This window comes from Opisthorchis viverrini (genome assembly GCF_000715545.1).
Source record: "Opisthorchis viverrini unplaced genomic scaffold opera_v5_177, whole genome shotgun sequence".
In the NCBI taxonomy this organism is placed as follows: domain Eukaryota; kingdom Metazoa; phylum Platyhelminthes; class Trematoda; order Opisthorchiida; family Opisthorchiidae; genus Opisthorchis; species Opisthorchis viverrini.
Window position 1 is genome coordinate 783,182 of NW_008751830.1, and position 16,184 is coordinate 799,365.

At 47.3% G+C, this 16,184-nt stretch overlaps 2 protein-coding genes across 2 annotated transcripts in view; both read left to right on the forward strand.

The window, feature by feature from the left end:
* T265_07512 (hypothetical protein) overlaps window positions 1–7,385 on the forward strand; it is a gene marked incomplete at both ends in the record, with an annotated part of 16,678 nt that extends 9,293 nt beyond the window's left edge. Inside the window, 3 exons of the mRNA XM_009173049.1 lie at window positions 2,187–2,428; window positions 5,677–5,823; window positions 7,023–7,385. Of these exons, the coding sequence (XP_009171313.1) occupies window positions 2,187–2,428; window positions 5,677–5,823; window positions 7,023–7,385 (752 nt within the window). The remainder of the gene's footprint in view (window positions 1–2,186; window positions 2,429–5,676; window positions 5,824–7,022) is intronic.
* A 1,810-nt stretch (window positions 7,386–9,195) lies between these two features.
* T265_07513 (hypothetical protein) overlaps window positions 9,196–16,184 on the forward strand; it is a gene marked incomplete at both ends in the record, with an annotated part of 45,469 nt that continues 38,480 nt past the window's right edge. Inside the window, 2 exons of the mRNA XM_009173050.1 lie at window positions 9,196–9,222; window positions 9,492–9,749. Of these exons, the coding sequence (XP_009171314.1) occupies window positions 9,196–9,222; window positions 9,492–9,749 (285 nt within the window). The remainder of the gene's footprint in view (window positions 9,223–9,491; window positions 9,750–16,184) is intronic.

Sequence of the window (16,184 nt, forward strand, 5' to 3'; positions counted from 1 at the left end):
CCCGTCCTTCCTCGGGGGAAAGCAGCATCGCTGCTTCCATGAATATGGATATGCTGGTCGCCTGGGGGAAACAACTTACTGTCTTCACACTCCTGCCACAGGGGACAGTACGACTTTACCCCCAGACCACCTCGTACCACGATTACTCGTAGTGCGGTGTCTCGCTGTTCCCCTTTGGCCCTCCTGGCATGGTTGCACCTTGTGAAACGAAGTTCCGGCCAATGTAGCCCGCGGGATCATTGCAACACTCAAGCCCGACCACCACGTCAAGGTGGCAGATTTAGGTCGGGAGAAACCAGGTGTGCGGTTGCTTGTTCGTCATCACTGTCTATTCATTCACCAATGGATATGCGGTTTCGGAAGACGAGTTCTACAACCAACTTAAAGCAACACAAAAAACACCTCGGTACTAGCTGAAGTTACAACTGCCTAGTGGCGAATCAGAGCTGGACGGGAGCAACCGGAGGATCGACACTACGTCAGAGTTTGATGTACAAACTACAGCGAACGCTTATTTCAAGTGCCTGTCGATGACGATGCAATAGTGTCATGGCGATGGCTCAAGTGGTTAGAGCGCAAAGGTACAACTTCTGCCTCTCAACTTCCCCTGTCTAGGCCTGTGCAACCTGGCAGTATTTCAGCGCTCATGCTTACTTCGGGTGGCATGGCAGCAAGGCGCCGGAAGGGTGTTACAGCTGAACGATTTTTTAATTTTTATTTTTTACTGTAATTTTTCAACTTGTGTGACGGTTTTCGTTGAAAACCGGTCTAGAGTACCCTTTCTGATTAATGGCAATAATAATAATAAAATAAATCACCCCCGGCTGTAGAACTCCTTCGTTGAATAGCTATCGTGCCACCAGAGGGAAGCACGAAGGCTGAGATGCTGCCAAGTTTCCCAAGACTACACAGCAGTCGAGATACACAGGTTGGGTTTTCGCCACGGATCTTTAATTCTGCGCAGTAACCACCGAGCTACCTCAAGCTCAAGAGAGAGTACTCCTGCACAGTACTGGATGCAAATAGACCACACAGCAATGAGATTCGGATAAAGCGGCTGAGTATAGAACGGTAGAACTGATCACACCCTAGTCTCTGAAAGCCTCCACATTTTCGTAGGCGTCCCAGGTCGCACCAGGCGTGTGGAATCAGCAGAACTGACAGAAACAAAAGTACTACATAACAATCAGCAGTAGTCGCTTGACTGCCTTTAACCTAGGACAATACAACCCACTAGTCATATCTAAGGACAGCTACGCCCAACCAGTGTTTGATTCACACTCCTGAACAGCACCTCCGTGAAGTTCGAGCCAGCATCGGCTACACCTTTCATCTTAGGACAGAATTTAAAACTACAACACGCCGATGACGCTAGTTTCACTGATGTTGACCGAACCGTCTTACGGGATTCTGTTATGACGAGCAGGATACTTATGGCTACTTATGGTCAAATGTGTGCCAGCGCGAGCCTACGGCAAACTGCCCGCGGGTTCTAACACCTCAAATGGAGTCCAGCTTTGCGATGGACACCCCCAGGGACACTAAACAACCAAGGATACAGTGACGCCCAATAATTTCAGGGATGTGACTGAGCGATTCCGAATACGCGCACGACGTAGTGATCGCATACAATGACCTCGGAGCACAGAACTCACTGGATAAAATAATCTCTTCCGCCCGTCGTTTTGGGTCTAGCTCCACAAATCTTCGAGGTGATGTTTAATCGGCATTTCCCCACAAACCCTTGCCTGGGTTGTAGCTCCATCATGTCATTCGCTGGAGATTCGTGTACAAAATGCCTTCATGGACACTGTACCATCACACTGATGCGAAAACAGGCGATTAATTATTTCCGATCGGTATCACTACGAGGCACTACCAGCGTCTGGTGTGGGCAAACTATCCGCCTCGACAAGCACTCGGAACGCACTGAATCTAGCGGCTGGTGGTCAACGGATAATAAACACAGGCAATCTTCCACTGTTCCACTAGGATGACGGATGCCAGTTTTAGGATGGCTGGCAAATGACGAGGAATATATATGGTCGCGGACGATTCCTTGAGTGGCACAGAGACGAAGCCTGACGTACGTGCCGTCAAGAGTTAGTGTTGACGCTGCCACACTAACGCTCCTTGTATAATTATTCTGTCACATCCAACGTTAGGCGAAATTTCTTCCCCTTCAGGAAGAATTCCATGCGGATTCCATCCGCAGTTGGTGGCTGCCACGGCCGAGAAGTCTATCCCGCAGAATATTGGCCAAAAGTTCGGGATGCTTGTCAGTCAGGCATCAAGCCGAGAACTGATTGGTCGAAATTCTGGACCCAACAGTCAGTCGCAACCCAGCATTGGCCAAATGCTGGTGGCCAATGGCGCATCCCAAAGGCGTCAGAATTTCCAGGTTGTCACCGCATGCACTAAATACGTGGTATGCTGTATAAATGTTTTGACTTCATTTTGGGCGTTAGTATACGCTATGCATCTCTGGTGGTTGTTTTGACGTGAACGCTAGCTTGGAGGCCCTGAGGAAACTGTCGTTACTTCCCTCCTACACCTGGATGACATTTTAAGGAAACAGTACGGGCAGCTGCAATTTTCTTTACCAAATATCCCCTCAACAGGGCAAACAGGGGAAAACGGAACGCCAATGTGAATCGGGAAATACCCCATCTGTTTCAATTTGCGCACCTTAAGACAACTGCTACAAATACTGCCGTCGCACAGAGAGACGAACTTGGAAGTCTGTCTAGCGAGCCGGTCGAAAATGATTAGCTATGCAAGGTCCGGTTGGTGAACTTGGAAGTCTGTCTAGCGAGCCGGTCAAGGTCCGGTTGGCGGCTGTCCGTTTGGAGTAATCGAGCACAACAATTGTCATAAAACAGAAAGCACACACCTTATAAGGTTTGTGCATTTAATTGTGGCTACGACGCAAATTCATGAATCTGCTACCGTTATTTGTATCCGACTTATGAGAAATTCTCCTTTCCGCCTCGAAAACTCCCTGTTGCAAATCTTTGGGAGCTCGCACGGAGAGAAAATTCTTGAGTTCATCGACGGAGTTACACACATACCAGAGATTCCCTAGAACTTGTCGACGAAATCGTCGATGGCGAATTCTGCTCCATATCTGCTGATTTTTTTTACCGATTTTGCAAGACGTCTTCCTGAGGGTGAGCCGTTCGAAGTAACCAGAAACGGCGTGGATTAATTGTAAGTGTGATGAATCGGCTGCAGCCCAGAGTGAGGAGTGCCTAATTGGCCGGGCTGTGGGTCACTTAGAATCCAGTGCTTTCAGTGGGCTGCAGCCCAGAGTGAGGAGTGCCTAGTTGGTCGGGCTGTGGGTCACTGAGAATTCAGCGCTTTCAGCGTTTTCGACCCCATTCTGAAAATGGACTTTTGCAATTTGGCAGCCTATAATTACATCCGTAACACCCAGCTTTTGTTTGCGATAAAGTCTGTCTCATTCTTCCCGTGTTTTCCATATCAAAAGGCAGGTGGAACAGCAGTCCAAATATTAGCACGAATTGCAAACTACAAGCAACGACAACACAATCCGCGACCTCAGTTTGAAAGGAGCAATTTAAAGCAATTTCACGACACCACAGTAATATGTTAAAGATGCCCAAGTGAAGTTCGTCCAGTCCATGATATACAGTTAATCGGTAATTTCGACAAGGTGGTCCAGCGAATTCTTCCACAAACACCGCTACCAACTGCAGACCAGCATTCGGCAAATGAAACCAATTTATCGGAAACTGCAACGTTTTCGAGGTTACACTTCACAGTTAGGATAGCATATATCTCCGCGCGTTGGAATAGATTTCTTGGTAGCTACGACGTTTCCAGTGTTACCACTTCATAGTGTAGGATGTGTATAATAAATTATCCTGCAACTTATCTACATGTGATGTTTGACGAATGGCTCATAATAGACGTAATTTGTAGAGAGTTCTTTAGCTGAACTGATTCACTGAACTTGTAGCAACCCAGTCACCCACGTGCTTGATTGTTCAGCTCACAGTCACTCACTGGATCACAAGACTTGCCTTTTTCATAATCGAAAACCACGTCACATCAAGGTGAATCATCGGACATCGATTGTCTACCCCGTCCAGTGAGCGTAGCAACCACTCATGTGCTGGCGCGCCCACGTATACGCAAACGAGCCTACATATAGGGAAACTAAACACAGTCATCACACAGACTCGCGCGCGCGCAGGGAGCAAGGCGTCAGCCAAACACTCCAAGTCCACGGACAACTGTGGAACACGTGTAGCAGCCAAACTGCGGAGAAAAACCTGATTATTAGTGCACAGGTGATGATAGTCATAATACAAACCAGGTGTATGCACTAATAAAAGTTTTTAATATGATTGGCACTGGAGGGTTGCAACACGTCTAAAAATAAATACAATGTGAAATGAGAGCAAGTTAGAAAGGAAACTTATCATACGTGAGAGTCACCTGGTGAAAGTCCGGAAGACGGGAACGTGTTTTTCACCACAGTGTGACTGCTACACGTGTTCCACGGTTACCCGTGGACTTGGACTTGGCTGACTCCTCGCTCCCTGCGCGCGCGCGCGAGTCTATGTGATGACTGTGTTTAGTTTCCCTATATGTAGGTCCGTTTGCGTATACGTGGGCACGCCGGCACATGAGTGGTTGCTACGTTCACTAGACGGTGTAGACAACCAATGTCCGATGGGTCACCTTGATGTGACGTGGTTTGCGAGTATGAAAAACGACAAGTCTTGTGATCCAGTGAGCGACTGTGAGCTGAACAGTCAAACATGTGTGTGACTGGGTTGCCACAAACTCACTAGAATCTACACGGTCATTTTGGAAGCAGAACATGCAGAAATTCCAATATTTTAAATAAATTTTTTATATCTGCGCTTTCAGGTGAATACGAAAGTACATGTTCTGGGACCCTGATAATTCGGAAGTCTGAGTTAACATCATAGAATCCCAATTCACTTTGCCCAATAAATCATGTCTGCTCGGAAGTGTATATGGTTTGCGCATGTTGATGCCCTATTCAAGTTCGCTTTTAAACAGCGGAGTCCTCCATTATAACACAAAAACTGCCAGGCCGACCATGTTGTCGATCCTAGCAGACGGCCGAATGAATCTGGCCAACGCACAAGGCTAACATACGACTGGGAGACCACGGTGCCTAATCAGTCAGCCACATGGAAACTACGTCGTCCATAACGAATAGCTCAATGGACCTGGTGCCCATCCACCTATACCGGAGGCTCAAGTTGTATGGCGTTAAAAATTGAATTTTATTGGTCGTTTTGATTAGTACAAGGAAACGCGTTACCTTCTTGGTGCTCAGTGTTAATTGAGCCATTGGTGTCCTGAATTGGGAGGAAGATACAAGTCAGGTTGTCAAAATACCACTTGTCGGTCGGCCGTCATACAGGAAACAATACATACCCTGCAGAGGAGCACTTTGTTGGAAATGATCTGGTGTAAAATTGACTGCACAGTGTCACCTTTAACGGCTGTTCCGCATTGGGTGATCTCTATTAGCTTGTTGCCTACCGACCATAGCCCTGAAGAATTGCAAAATTTACATGAATTACATGAGGTCCCATCAATACACCAACATTCTATAGATGATGAGCCGTGTATCAGTCACAGAAAATTATTTTCGCCTTTTTTCATTAGTTAGCGCTCTACAGCGTTGGTCGCAGTAGTCAGAAATTCACCCACGGCCGTCTATTATCCCCCGATGGATCTGAAAATGCGGACACACAGACTTCCGGGGCACACTGTCGTGGGATTCTGTGCCTCGGTCCAGGCTGTTGCGGACAGGTTAGTAAACACATCTCAGCGTTCTCTGGACGGGCCGGGGTCTAAGAACCAAACAATATTCAATTTTAGACAGACATTTTGAGAGGCCTGAAGAGCATTAACGCATAGCGAGCAAAGTTCAGCATCATGACGGTCAAGGTAAAATAATACGCGATCCGTTGACCACCAGCAGTCACTAATATTATTGAAAGCAGGAAAGCCCTTCACTTTGAAGTCACTAATTAGCGAACGCCAACTGAGAAGGAAAGTGGGCAGGGCATTTGACACATGATTTAAAAACACTGAAAATTGGTCGTCGGCTTGTTCGCTGAGCTGGGCAATTTGGTTGCAAATGTTTCATCACCAATCGAGGTGACATCATCAGTGCGTAGGTGTGCGTAGCGGTGGGTTAGTGGTTGTGCGTTCAGTAGTGTTACTTGTGTGTTGATATACGTGCTGGTAGCCGGGGATGACATTTGACCGCGATTAGTTATTCTGTCGGATGGTTCCACGGGCTGTTCTTTTATCCCGTGTCCTCGTTCGCCGATGCCCACATGACCTTTGAACTTGGCATCCCTCGCCCTCGTGGACCGGTCGGTGTTGGAGTGACATTTGTCCTTCCGAATTCCGGTTGTGACCTTTATCGATTTGACTCCGAGGAGTTCCTTGTTTCTTCGTTTGTCAATCTATTATTCGGTCCCCCTTGAGTGTTTCGGTTGCGATGTTGATCTCTCGCACGTAGAGGTACGTAAATTGGATCCAGTTGGATGCACCGGTTGATTGAACTTGCCGTAGAGTACCGTGCTTCCAGAAATTCTCTTCCGTGTCGCGTGTCTCCGTATGGCAAACTTTTTGCGTTTTCCAGACTGAATTTGCGGCCTTCTTGGTCCTCTTGTACAGATATCAAGGACAGGGTGTCATGCCTCCTGATAGCCGCGTTGTGGTCCCTTATTCGTGTAAATACTTTTCTCCCAGTTTGTCCAACGTAAAATTTGTTGCAGTCGTTGTAGTCGATTTGGTATGTCACATTGTTCCTCTTGGTTTTGTCCCGGTTGTCCTTCGGTCTAGGGATTAATTTCCTTGGAGTAGCACTCGGTTTGTGGGCCAGGAAGATTCCATTTTGCGCCAATAATCTGATTGCGAGTTCTGATGTAGAGTAGGACTATCCGTCCGGTGGCTTAATCTTGCTGTGGCTGTTGTTGAGGTGTTTTCCACAACAGCTCGGAGTCAAATCAATGAAGGTCACAACCGGAATTCGGAAGGACAAATGTCACTCTAACACCGACCGGTCCACGAGCGCGAGGGATGCCAAGTTCAAGGGTCATGTGGGCATCGGCGAACGAGGACACGGGATAAAAGAACAACCAGTGGAACCATCCGACAGAATAACTAATCGCGGTCAAATGTCATCCCCGGCTACCAGCACGTATATCAACACACAAGTAACACTACTGAACGCACAACCACCAACCCACCGCTACGCACACCTACGCACTGATGATGTCACCTCGATTGGTGATGAAACGTTTGCAACCAAATTGCCCAGCTCAGCGAACAAGCCAACGACCATCTACGCCACCTGAGCTACCGACATTCTCCTCTATGGAAAACATTGAAAATTCTCAGGTGCCTGCTTAAACTTCCACGGATATTCATCGACGGTCTTGCAGTTGCAAACGAACATTGCATATCAGTTCCACACGTTTCGCAATGAGCCACAGCTTCCAGTAGACGCCGGGCGTAGCTCCGAGAAAACCACAGACTACTTGCATGCTCCGTCGGCTGCATCCACCATTACATAACACTCCCCTTTAAACGTCGTGTGCTCTACACCGAGTTATATTCACCTCCGTTAGGTCGGTCTCGTAGACCGGTCTATCCGGCAGGTCTTCGGGTGTAACATGCCACTTCCAAAGCTAAATATCACTTATTCTTTTTGATCATCGACCGCTCTGAATCGTAAAGGCGATTCTTCGGCAGTCGGTAAAGACCATCCGACCTTGCCTCCGACTGCCCCGCTTCCCTGACCCCAGGTCACTCATTCCCTGATTCTGACGACCTTTGAGTTTGATCTTCGTGTCAATGGGGGGGTGGTTTTGCCTTTTTACCTTCTTCGTCAAGCCCATTTCTAAAGGGTGATTGGGCCTTTCTGAGCTTCCCCTTTTACCCCATCTACCTCCTCCGGGGATGGGCGTGCTGCTGGCCATAACCCAATTTCTTGATCAACCGGAAGGCACGGATGCCGACCGTACATCAGGATGAACGCACGTCTTGACGCACGACTACAGGTGTCCTGCTATTTTTACGATATGGTGAAGTCTGTCATTTGTCACCAGACGGAAGCCCACGACGACAACGGACCGATCTCTGCTACAGGGATGAGTTCCATGGGATGTGTTGCCCTTGTCGAATTTCCTTCCATAATTTGGCACCGCTTTCAGGCCACCACACAGTCCATCAACTCACTTTTCATCCTGGACCAGTAAACCCTCTGCAGAAGCAAGTCCTATGTCTTGATGAACCCTGTGTGCCATCCAATGAAATTCGACTATCAGATCTCACCTCAAGAAGCGGGGTATCACGGACAGCACAACATCAGAATTGATGGCCTTCCAGGACATTGTGCCACTTTCTCTCAGATAGCCCATCGAAGTGACTCTGGAACGTTTGCTTTCTAGATATTCCCTTCATTCAACGAGGCAACTGCAACCCTCCGCAACACGAGAGTTGTACCTAACTTCCGGGAGCCAGTTGGACGACAAGGCTATTGGGACCCAGTTCGATCCTGGTGGCCTCAAATCCAGCCTGTAATATTGATGGTCAGTCAGCTAGGTTGTTCTTTGGTGCACGCCTGATCGTGTAGTTCCTGGTGGCCTCAAATCCAGCCTGTAATATGGATAGTCAATCAGCTAGGTTGTTCTTCTTTGGTGCACGCCTGATCGTGTAGTCGTGCTTTTGTAACCGGAGTGCCCAGCGAGCGAGCTTTCCGTTAGGATTTATGGTGGTCTAGATCCACTCGAGGAGGTTTTGATCGGTCCTAGCTTGAAATCCTCGTCCCGGGAAGTATGGGCCCTACTTGCTCAAGGCCCCGACGATTACCAAACATACTTTCCCAGTAGTTGAGTACTTCTGTTTAGCGGTAATCAGGACACGACTGACATTTACAATGACTACATTCATCTGCTTTAAGACTGCACTTATATCGCGTTCACCAGCGCACGTTGCAACAATGAAAATCCCCTCGATATTGTGCGATTTGAGAGTCAGTTGCCGACATAGCATCAGCGCTTTGACACATTCCGAAACCAGATAAGCTTCCCTTATGCATTTGGCCAAAGCAAGTCATGAACTGGAGCGACAGCCATGTTGAAATCGCTGACAAAGTGCTGTAGTATGTTGATCGTCCAAGAAACTACCCAGGTAAGCGCTTGGAATTGGGAGCGGCACAATCCTGAATCTTCGCTAGCTGCACCGGCAGCTTGCTAACCCTTCATGACTAACATCATAATCGAGCATTGGCCCTGAACACCGAGGTGCTGTGTCTGAGCTTCACGCCTCCGCGGACCAGCTTCTCGCACACGCTACGATAGGGCCGTAAAGTAAGCCGCATGCTCTGATTACGAAGTGCTGTACACAACGATATCATCTCCGTACACGACAACATTAATTAGTCCCTTCGTTAAACGAAGCGTCAAGCATCGCAATGTGAACGGCGCCTCCTACGGGCCAAACGGAATCTGCCCAAACTGGCGTTGGATGTTCCCAACAATGTACGTCGTTTTCTTCCGGAACGCAAGTTGAAAACCTGGAAGTATCAGGGATCCTGGGGGGATTCGAAAAGTTCCGCGGCCGTAGGGACAGCTATGACACGGCTTATGGTAGTTAATTCAAAAGCCGAGAATTCACTCAAAATGGGTATTTTTCTACCTTTTTTACAACCACAATCGGTGAGTTACACAAACTGTTGACTTCCTCGATTATGCCACTTACTCAGGATCTCTTGAGCCGGTCTATATACATCTTCCCGTATATGTGTGGCAGCAGACGGGGGTCCTAAAGTCGAAAGCGTTCAGACGGGAGAGGATTCTGTTGTTCAGTGCACAAGTGGAAACTTAACGGATCTTCATCGTCTGTGAACAGTTTGTAGTATTTCTTGACCACGGACTGCACCGACGGCACATTAAAAGGCCGAAGCTCTCGGGTATACTGCTTACTCACGGCATTGCTTGTGTAACTTTGTACCTGACGGCGCCATGTTTTGTCACCAGAATTTTCCCTGCGTGAGGTCAACCACGGATTCTATGCTCTTGAGGAAATCCGCTTCGAAGTTTGTTCGCTCTATATCAGGGCTGCTACGGAACTCGGGCCGAGCCAACCTGTTTTCTAGGCGCATTCAGTGTATTGACAACCCAATTTTGTGCCGGTATCCACCTACTGCTCAAAAGTCTAACGCACACGGTTTGCAATGGGCTTCGTTGCTTCTCTGCCCAAGCGATACCCATGCTTCTGTATCAGGTAGGCGCTCCATTTCCTATCACGGCAATGGCTTGTATCTTTGCCTTTGTACCTGCACTATTGACAACCCACCTGACAAAAGAGGAGTAATCTAGAGCTGTATTGATACCAGGTGGTCGGTCAGTGCAGCCAGTGAGTCTGCTTATTCTCAGATTGTAATTTTGAGATGAGACTAAACCTGCTATGTTCTCCCAATTCGAATCATCCGGCCTCCACCTCCATTTTTGCTCGTTGTGACTCCGGCCATTTATCAAACCGCCCAAGGCCACTCGTGGCCAGCAATGGTTTTCTTTTTTAGTTCATGTCAGCCGACTGGGTATTTGGGTTAGTCAGACCTCATGCACATTGCTCCCTACAAGTTGCGAAAGAAACCTCTTATTATTATTTCATCGAATACTTCTCACTATTCATGACATTGTCCCCTTCTCGCGGAATCCCCACTACCCGCAGATTCTCCACTGGTGCCCTATTCCGACTTTAAACGCATGATCATGCCAACGGTATGCCACCAACTAATTGGGAATAAACATTATTATTATTATTACGAATGCGATGATTCTTTCACTAGCCGGGCATGCCAATTTTATTGCGTCGGCTCGTTTGAGAGCGTCTGGAAGGTTCTGTTTCAATGGACGGGAGGTGTTTGCTAGTTTGTCAAATTTAGTCTTGTTAGAGCCATTATTATTCACCCGAAGTAATGTCAGAAGTTGAGTAAGACTAATAAACAGTCATGTATAGGTGCTACCAGAGGCACTGTAGTACAGTTGAATAACACACAAAAGGGAAGGGGTCTTATCGAGTTCTTCGGTTCATAAGTTGTAGTGGATGATGCTGAGGTTTGCAGGACGCAGTTGTATTGAACCAGGGTCTTGATTGAGCGTGTTGAAATCTGGCCCGTTTCTTGTCATTTAATACAAACGCTATCAAGCCCTGATTTTCCTCATACAATGAGTCGTGCGTATGTTTGAACTGACACTGGTCAAGGCGCTGTGTGAGTTGGCGAGCGTTGGCACCCTGCTGAAGTTGCTTCGCATGAATATAAGTTCACGCTGTGTGCGCTTGCACTGTTTGTCTTATGATAATGTTCCAACAATCTCGGTTAGTCTTGGGGCGAATGTTCGTGACGTAATAAAAACAGGGGTGAACTAGTGGGTGTGCATGTGTTAAACAAATTGTGAGTGGTTAAAGGTAAATATTGATGAGGTAGTAACTGAGCTCTGTGAAAGTATTCGAAGCCAAACGTTGACAAGATGGTAACCAAACTCTGTAAAAGGGTTGAAGGTTGGTTGAAGTTGGTAACCTATGATGTGTAGGTCCACCCCTGGTGAATAATCCCTCTTCTCCTGAGACTGCGGAATGGCCAGTGGCACCGTGGCCAGTTCCATTGTCAGGTGCACTAGGTCTTCCGCACTCAGTTCGCCAGTTGCTCTTTCCAACCGCAACTGTTCACTAAGCGCAGGCTGTAAACCTCCTGCGATCTGGTCGGACTGCAACTGCCGGTGCAGTGCTTCGTCCAGTTCTGGCAAAGTCCGATCCAACGACTGCTGCGGACTGGTAAGCAACACGGTCTGGGTGCATTCAGGTCCCATCACGGATGTTTTGAGCCGTCTCATTGCTTTTTGGCCGTGGGCCGGTGTGCCAAACTCTCCTGCAAGAGCTTCACCGGCGGCGAATCCTTTAGGGGCCCGTTTCGGTTGCACCTGAGGTCTATTGGGAGTGTCTCCAGTATTAACGACTTACCCTGATAATTCCTTATTCCAGCTCACTCCGCAAAATCCATGAAATACTCCGGTAATTTCCGCATATCCCATTCTCAAAAGATTTTGACCATGTAATTTTCATCCACTTCCTGGAGACGGCACGAAGTGAAAGAGTGAAGCGGTTTGCTGCGAAGTATTTCATTAGCAAGCATCAACGAAGCAGTTATAAACTATTGGGCAAGAAAATTCACACCTCATATGCACATAATTTTTAACAACTGAACATTCGCACGCGTCTTCTTGAGCTTTCATGGATGTTTTTGACCGTCACGTAGTTGTAAACGAGCGTTTCCAAGTAGTTCCGTAAGTCCCGTAGCAAACCTCGCCTTCCATTAGACGCAGGGCGTAGCTTCGAGAAAACCATAGAATACGTGCAACTTTCACCGGTGATATCCGTCGTTGCACTAGTAGGTTGTTCAAAAAGGACACGAAAGCTCAAGTGTGTGTTTTTTGACCGTCGTCTGGGTTGGGGTGCGTTCGGTTGCAGACGTTGAGCTTTGACGCAGCAGAATTTTTTCCTGTACAATTAACTGCCCAACTGTGGCTGTGGCCCTCCCGGGTTCAACCCCTGAAGCTTATCCGCCACTTTGTTAAGTTGTTCACACGGGTCATAGAAAGCTCTCGGCACTGACTAAGGAACAAATGGGAGGGTTACACCCTGTTTCGGTAGGTTGTAATCCTACAACTATCGTCAGTGGACCAGGAAATAACCTGAAAAAGTTTCTTACTGCTTGAAATGTATGCAGGCGAGCCCCGCAACCTGGTAGAAGGATTGTGTGCTTTCTCCAGCACAAATATCATCCATCCAGAAGAATCTGTACGTTTGCACGGCGAACTTGTTTGTTCCATCACTACGATAAGGCAGCTTTGGAGGTGGCGCCCCCAAGTGCCTCAAATGGAAAACAAACGTGCAAACATATTTATATGGCAGGCCACGTTCAGAACCTGGCCGCGGCCTTCCAGGATTTCCCGCCGCTCAAAGTCATATGACGTACGCACCTTATATTCCCGCATTCGTCACGCGGTGGGCTTGGAAACCTTCTGTATGGTGTGCCCAGTGTGTCTGAGAGGTGCATCCAGTTTTTCAGGCGGCCTTTGCATTAACTAGACGGTTGCTATTTAACTGTCAAAGTAGACCACTCAGGACTGTGCATATATAACTAAATTTTGGCTGTAGGCGGTAAAATAATAGTCAAATCACGGGTTTGTGCGGTGCAGTATTTGGAAATCTTGCCGAAATCTGCGTGTTCGTAGCGTGACAAAAAGCCTACTGTATGTCCAAGCAAGCTGACTGTTGACAGAGTGTGTCTGTGACCAAAAATACATGGAAGCAATCTGATATATGCGTGCTTTCTGATAGCTTTCTTGATATGGAACATGACGTCACAGCTCAACACTACTCTTGCTGTGCATATCTATGTCGTAAACTTGTCCACAACAAAAATTTTCACTTGATAGAGCTCGCCCATCATTCCCACGAAAAACTGAATACTTTTCGCGTAGGAGCAAACCGCTTGCTTCCATGAACGCACGCATGAACGGGCGCCGCCACCCACGCATCCGTTATCAGGGAGGTGTACAGCTTGTATCCACAGGACATATATTTGTTGCTTTAAAAAGGCTTATCCAAGACGGTTTGTCGTGTATGCTCTCGTTGACATTTACTGCATCCGTAAAGCAGTGCAGGCGTCCGGTTTTCGAAAGTTTCGCCAGGACCGAAGGCATATTACTTTCCATGGTAAAACCCACCTATGTGGCACATACTCAGCAGAGCTGGCCGACACTTCCGGCAGTAGTTGTATAAATCCCGAGTGGAGATGACCACAAGATATCAGCCACAAGATACCGAACTTCAGTAGCACACTGCAAGCGCCCAAGTCCCCATTGCTTAGCCGTCGATTTACCGGAAGGCGATCGTACGAAAGCACATAGACTTTATGGTTGTGTTCAAAATAAAAAGCGATGACTGAGACATTGTCCTCTTGCCTCCCTAAACGAAATACACTGGACACCCAGTGTTGCGCGTACTGTTATTTCATTAAGAAACTCGCTAAAACACCAACGTTTTTTGGTTCCCTGACTTGTCGTTTGTATTGCAGGCCGCCTGCTGCGTTTGCAGTGTGCCCAGTCTTACGCAAACAGTGTTGGTGCTCAGATCACTAGAGGAATGCACAAATACCATGTAGTTATCCTCCATACATTCATTCAACGCATTTGCGGATGCCATGGAGGGTGAAAAGGGTGCAACCCACAATTTCTCAACAAACATAGGTAAAGCCAATTCTGAAACCGTGGCATAGCAAACTGAAAGTCGAATGCGCGTCCAAAAGTTAGAAAGGGGAGTAACCAAAACAAATCTGAAAAATAGACGCAAAATTGGGTGACTTTGGTCCCAGTGCATGTGCATTGTGAAGGTTTTTCGGATAAATGCACTGTGCATTTACTGGCAGCAGAGTTCCCTACTGCAACTGGCAATAGGGTTTTCCTAGTCGGCCTCGAGAATGTACCGGATAGTTTGAGGCTGTAAATGTACGTGGCGATCTTCTCATCCTGAAACCTACCACAGAGTCCCAATTTAAGGAAAGGACGCTGCCGCTGCTTACACAATATTGCGAAGCCCACGAATAACATGAGGTGGGAGTTCTACGAGGACCAATCAGTAGGCTGGATGAAAACTACATCGGTCAACTTGTCCGCTCGCGGCCGTTTATCTCGACTGGGAAAAATGAATCGTACAAATTGGATTAGATGAAAATTTGAACTTGATTGGGAGTTTTCGTTATTACATATGACCTAGCAGGAAGCCTGCTGCCTCCTTGGTACTCAGTATTCATCCAGCCTTGTAGGCGTCCTGAAATGAGATGGAGATGTTAGTTAGTTAATAAATACATCACTACTAGACACGCAGCTAACAAGCCAGGAGCAATGCTCACTTTGCAAACGAGCGCTTTAACGTTGACAAACACGCAGAACCCTGCTTACAGAACCTCACCCTCGATAATTAGTTCGCATTGCGCTATTTCTGGTAGCTCATGCTTGCTGAGCATTAGACCTTAAGAAATGTGAGCCTTGTCTGAGACGCATGAGGCCTTGTAAAGGAAAAAAGGCTTGAAATGGTTGCCACTGTGCGCGTTATATGAAATCATCATTGCTTCCCAGATGGCGCTCTTTAGCATTAGTACGAATACTACGCTCTTAACTTACGGCTGTTCACGTGCTCTTACTAAGAGCGAAAGTACGGAGGCACACAAACTTCCGGAACACACTGTGTCTGAATTCCTTGCTTCGATCCAAGTTGGTATCATCACACGCCCTATTTGCAAATCTTTTGGTAGGCATATCGGTGCGATTCCTGTATGGGCCGTGGTCCAGGTAGCAAAAATGGTCATAAGCACACTCACATTGGGGGAAGTCTAAATATTGTCATCACACGACGAGCAAGCTTCGCCATCACAACGGTCGGCGTGATATGGCACACGACCTGTGTAGTGGTCGGCTACCCAATAAATTAGTTTACCGGTAGTGTGTGGCAAAGAAATAAGAATAACAACGCTAGTTGGGGTATACAGTAATAAAGAGGTCAGATGGGACATACTCACTAAAAAGTGTTCTCTTTAAAATAGCTCGTCTTTGGCCCAGGTAAGTGAATAAACAATGCTCCAATTATTTTGGTCCAGAGGTCTCCTTCTGAACAGTTCCCACATATAATAGATTCCGAAGATGGTCTGAAATGTTTCGGCACCAAAGTTAGTACACGAGACTCGCGAATGGCCGCTGAACTCGCGATCGAAATCAGAAGAGAGAGTCGAAGCACGTGACCACGCTTGTATTATGTGGAATTGTAAAAGTGCGCGTTTTTGTTGTTTTTCATATTCAAACAAAAAAACGATTATGCAGTTGATTAGATATGTAGTGTTATAACGGAAGTAAAATAAAGATACAATACGCCACATTACTCCTCCACTAGAGCGTTGACCGTGAACGGGGAGAACGCTCGAATAATTGAAGCAACGAATCAAACAGTTGCACACTTCAAGTTTCGTAATCAGCTAAGTGCTGAGGGAAACGAAGCGGCAGTGATATCTTGGGTAGGTGTGGGTGTTGTTG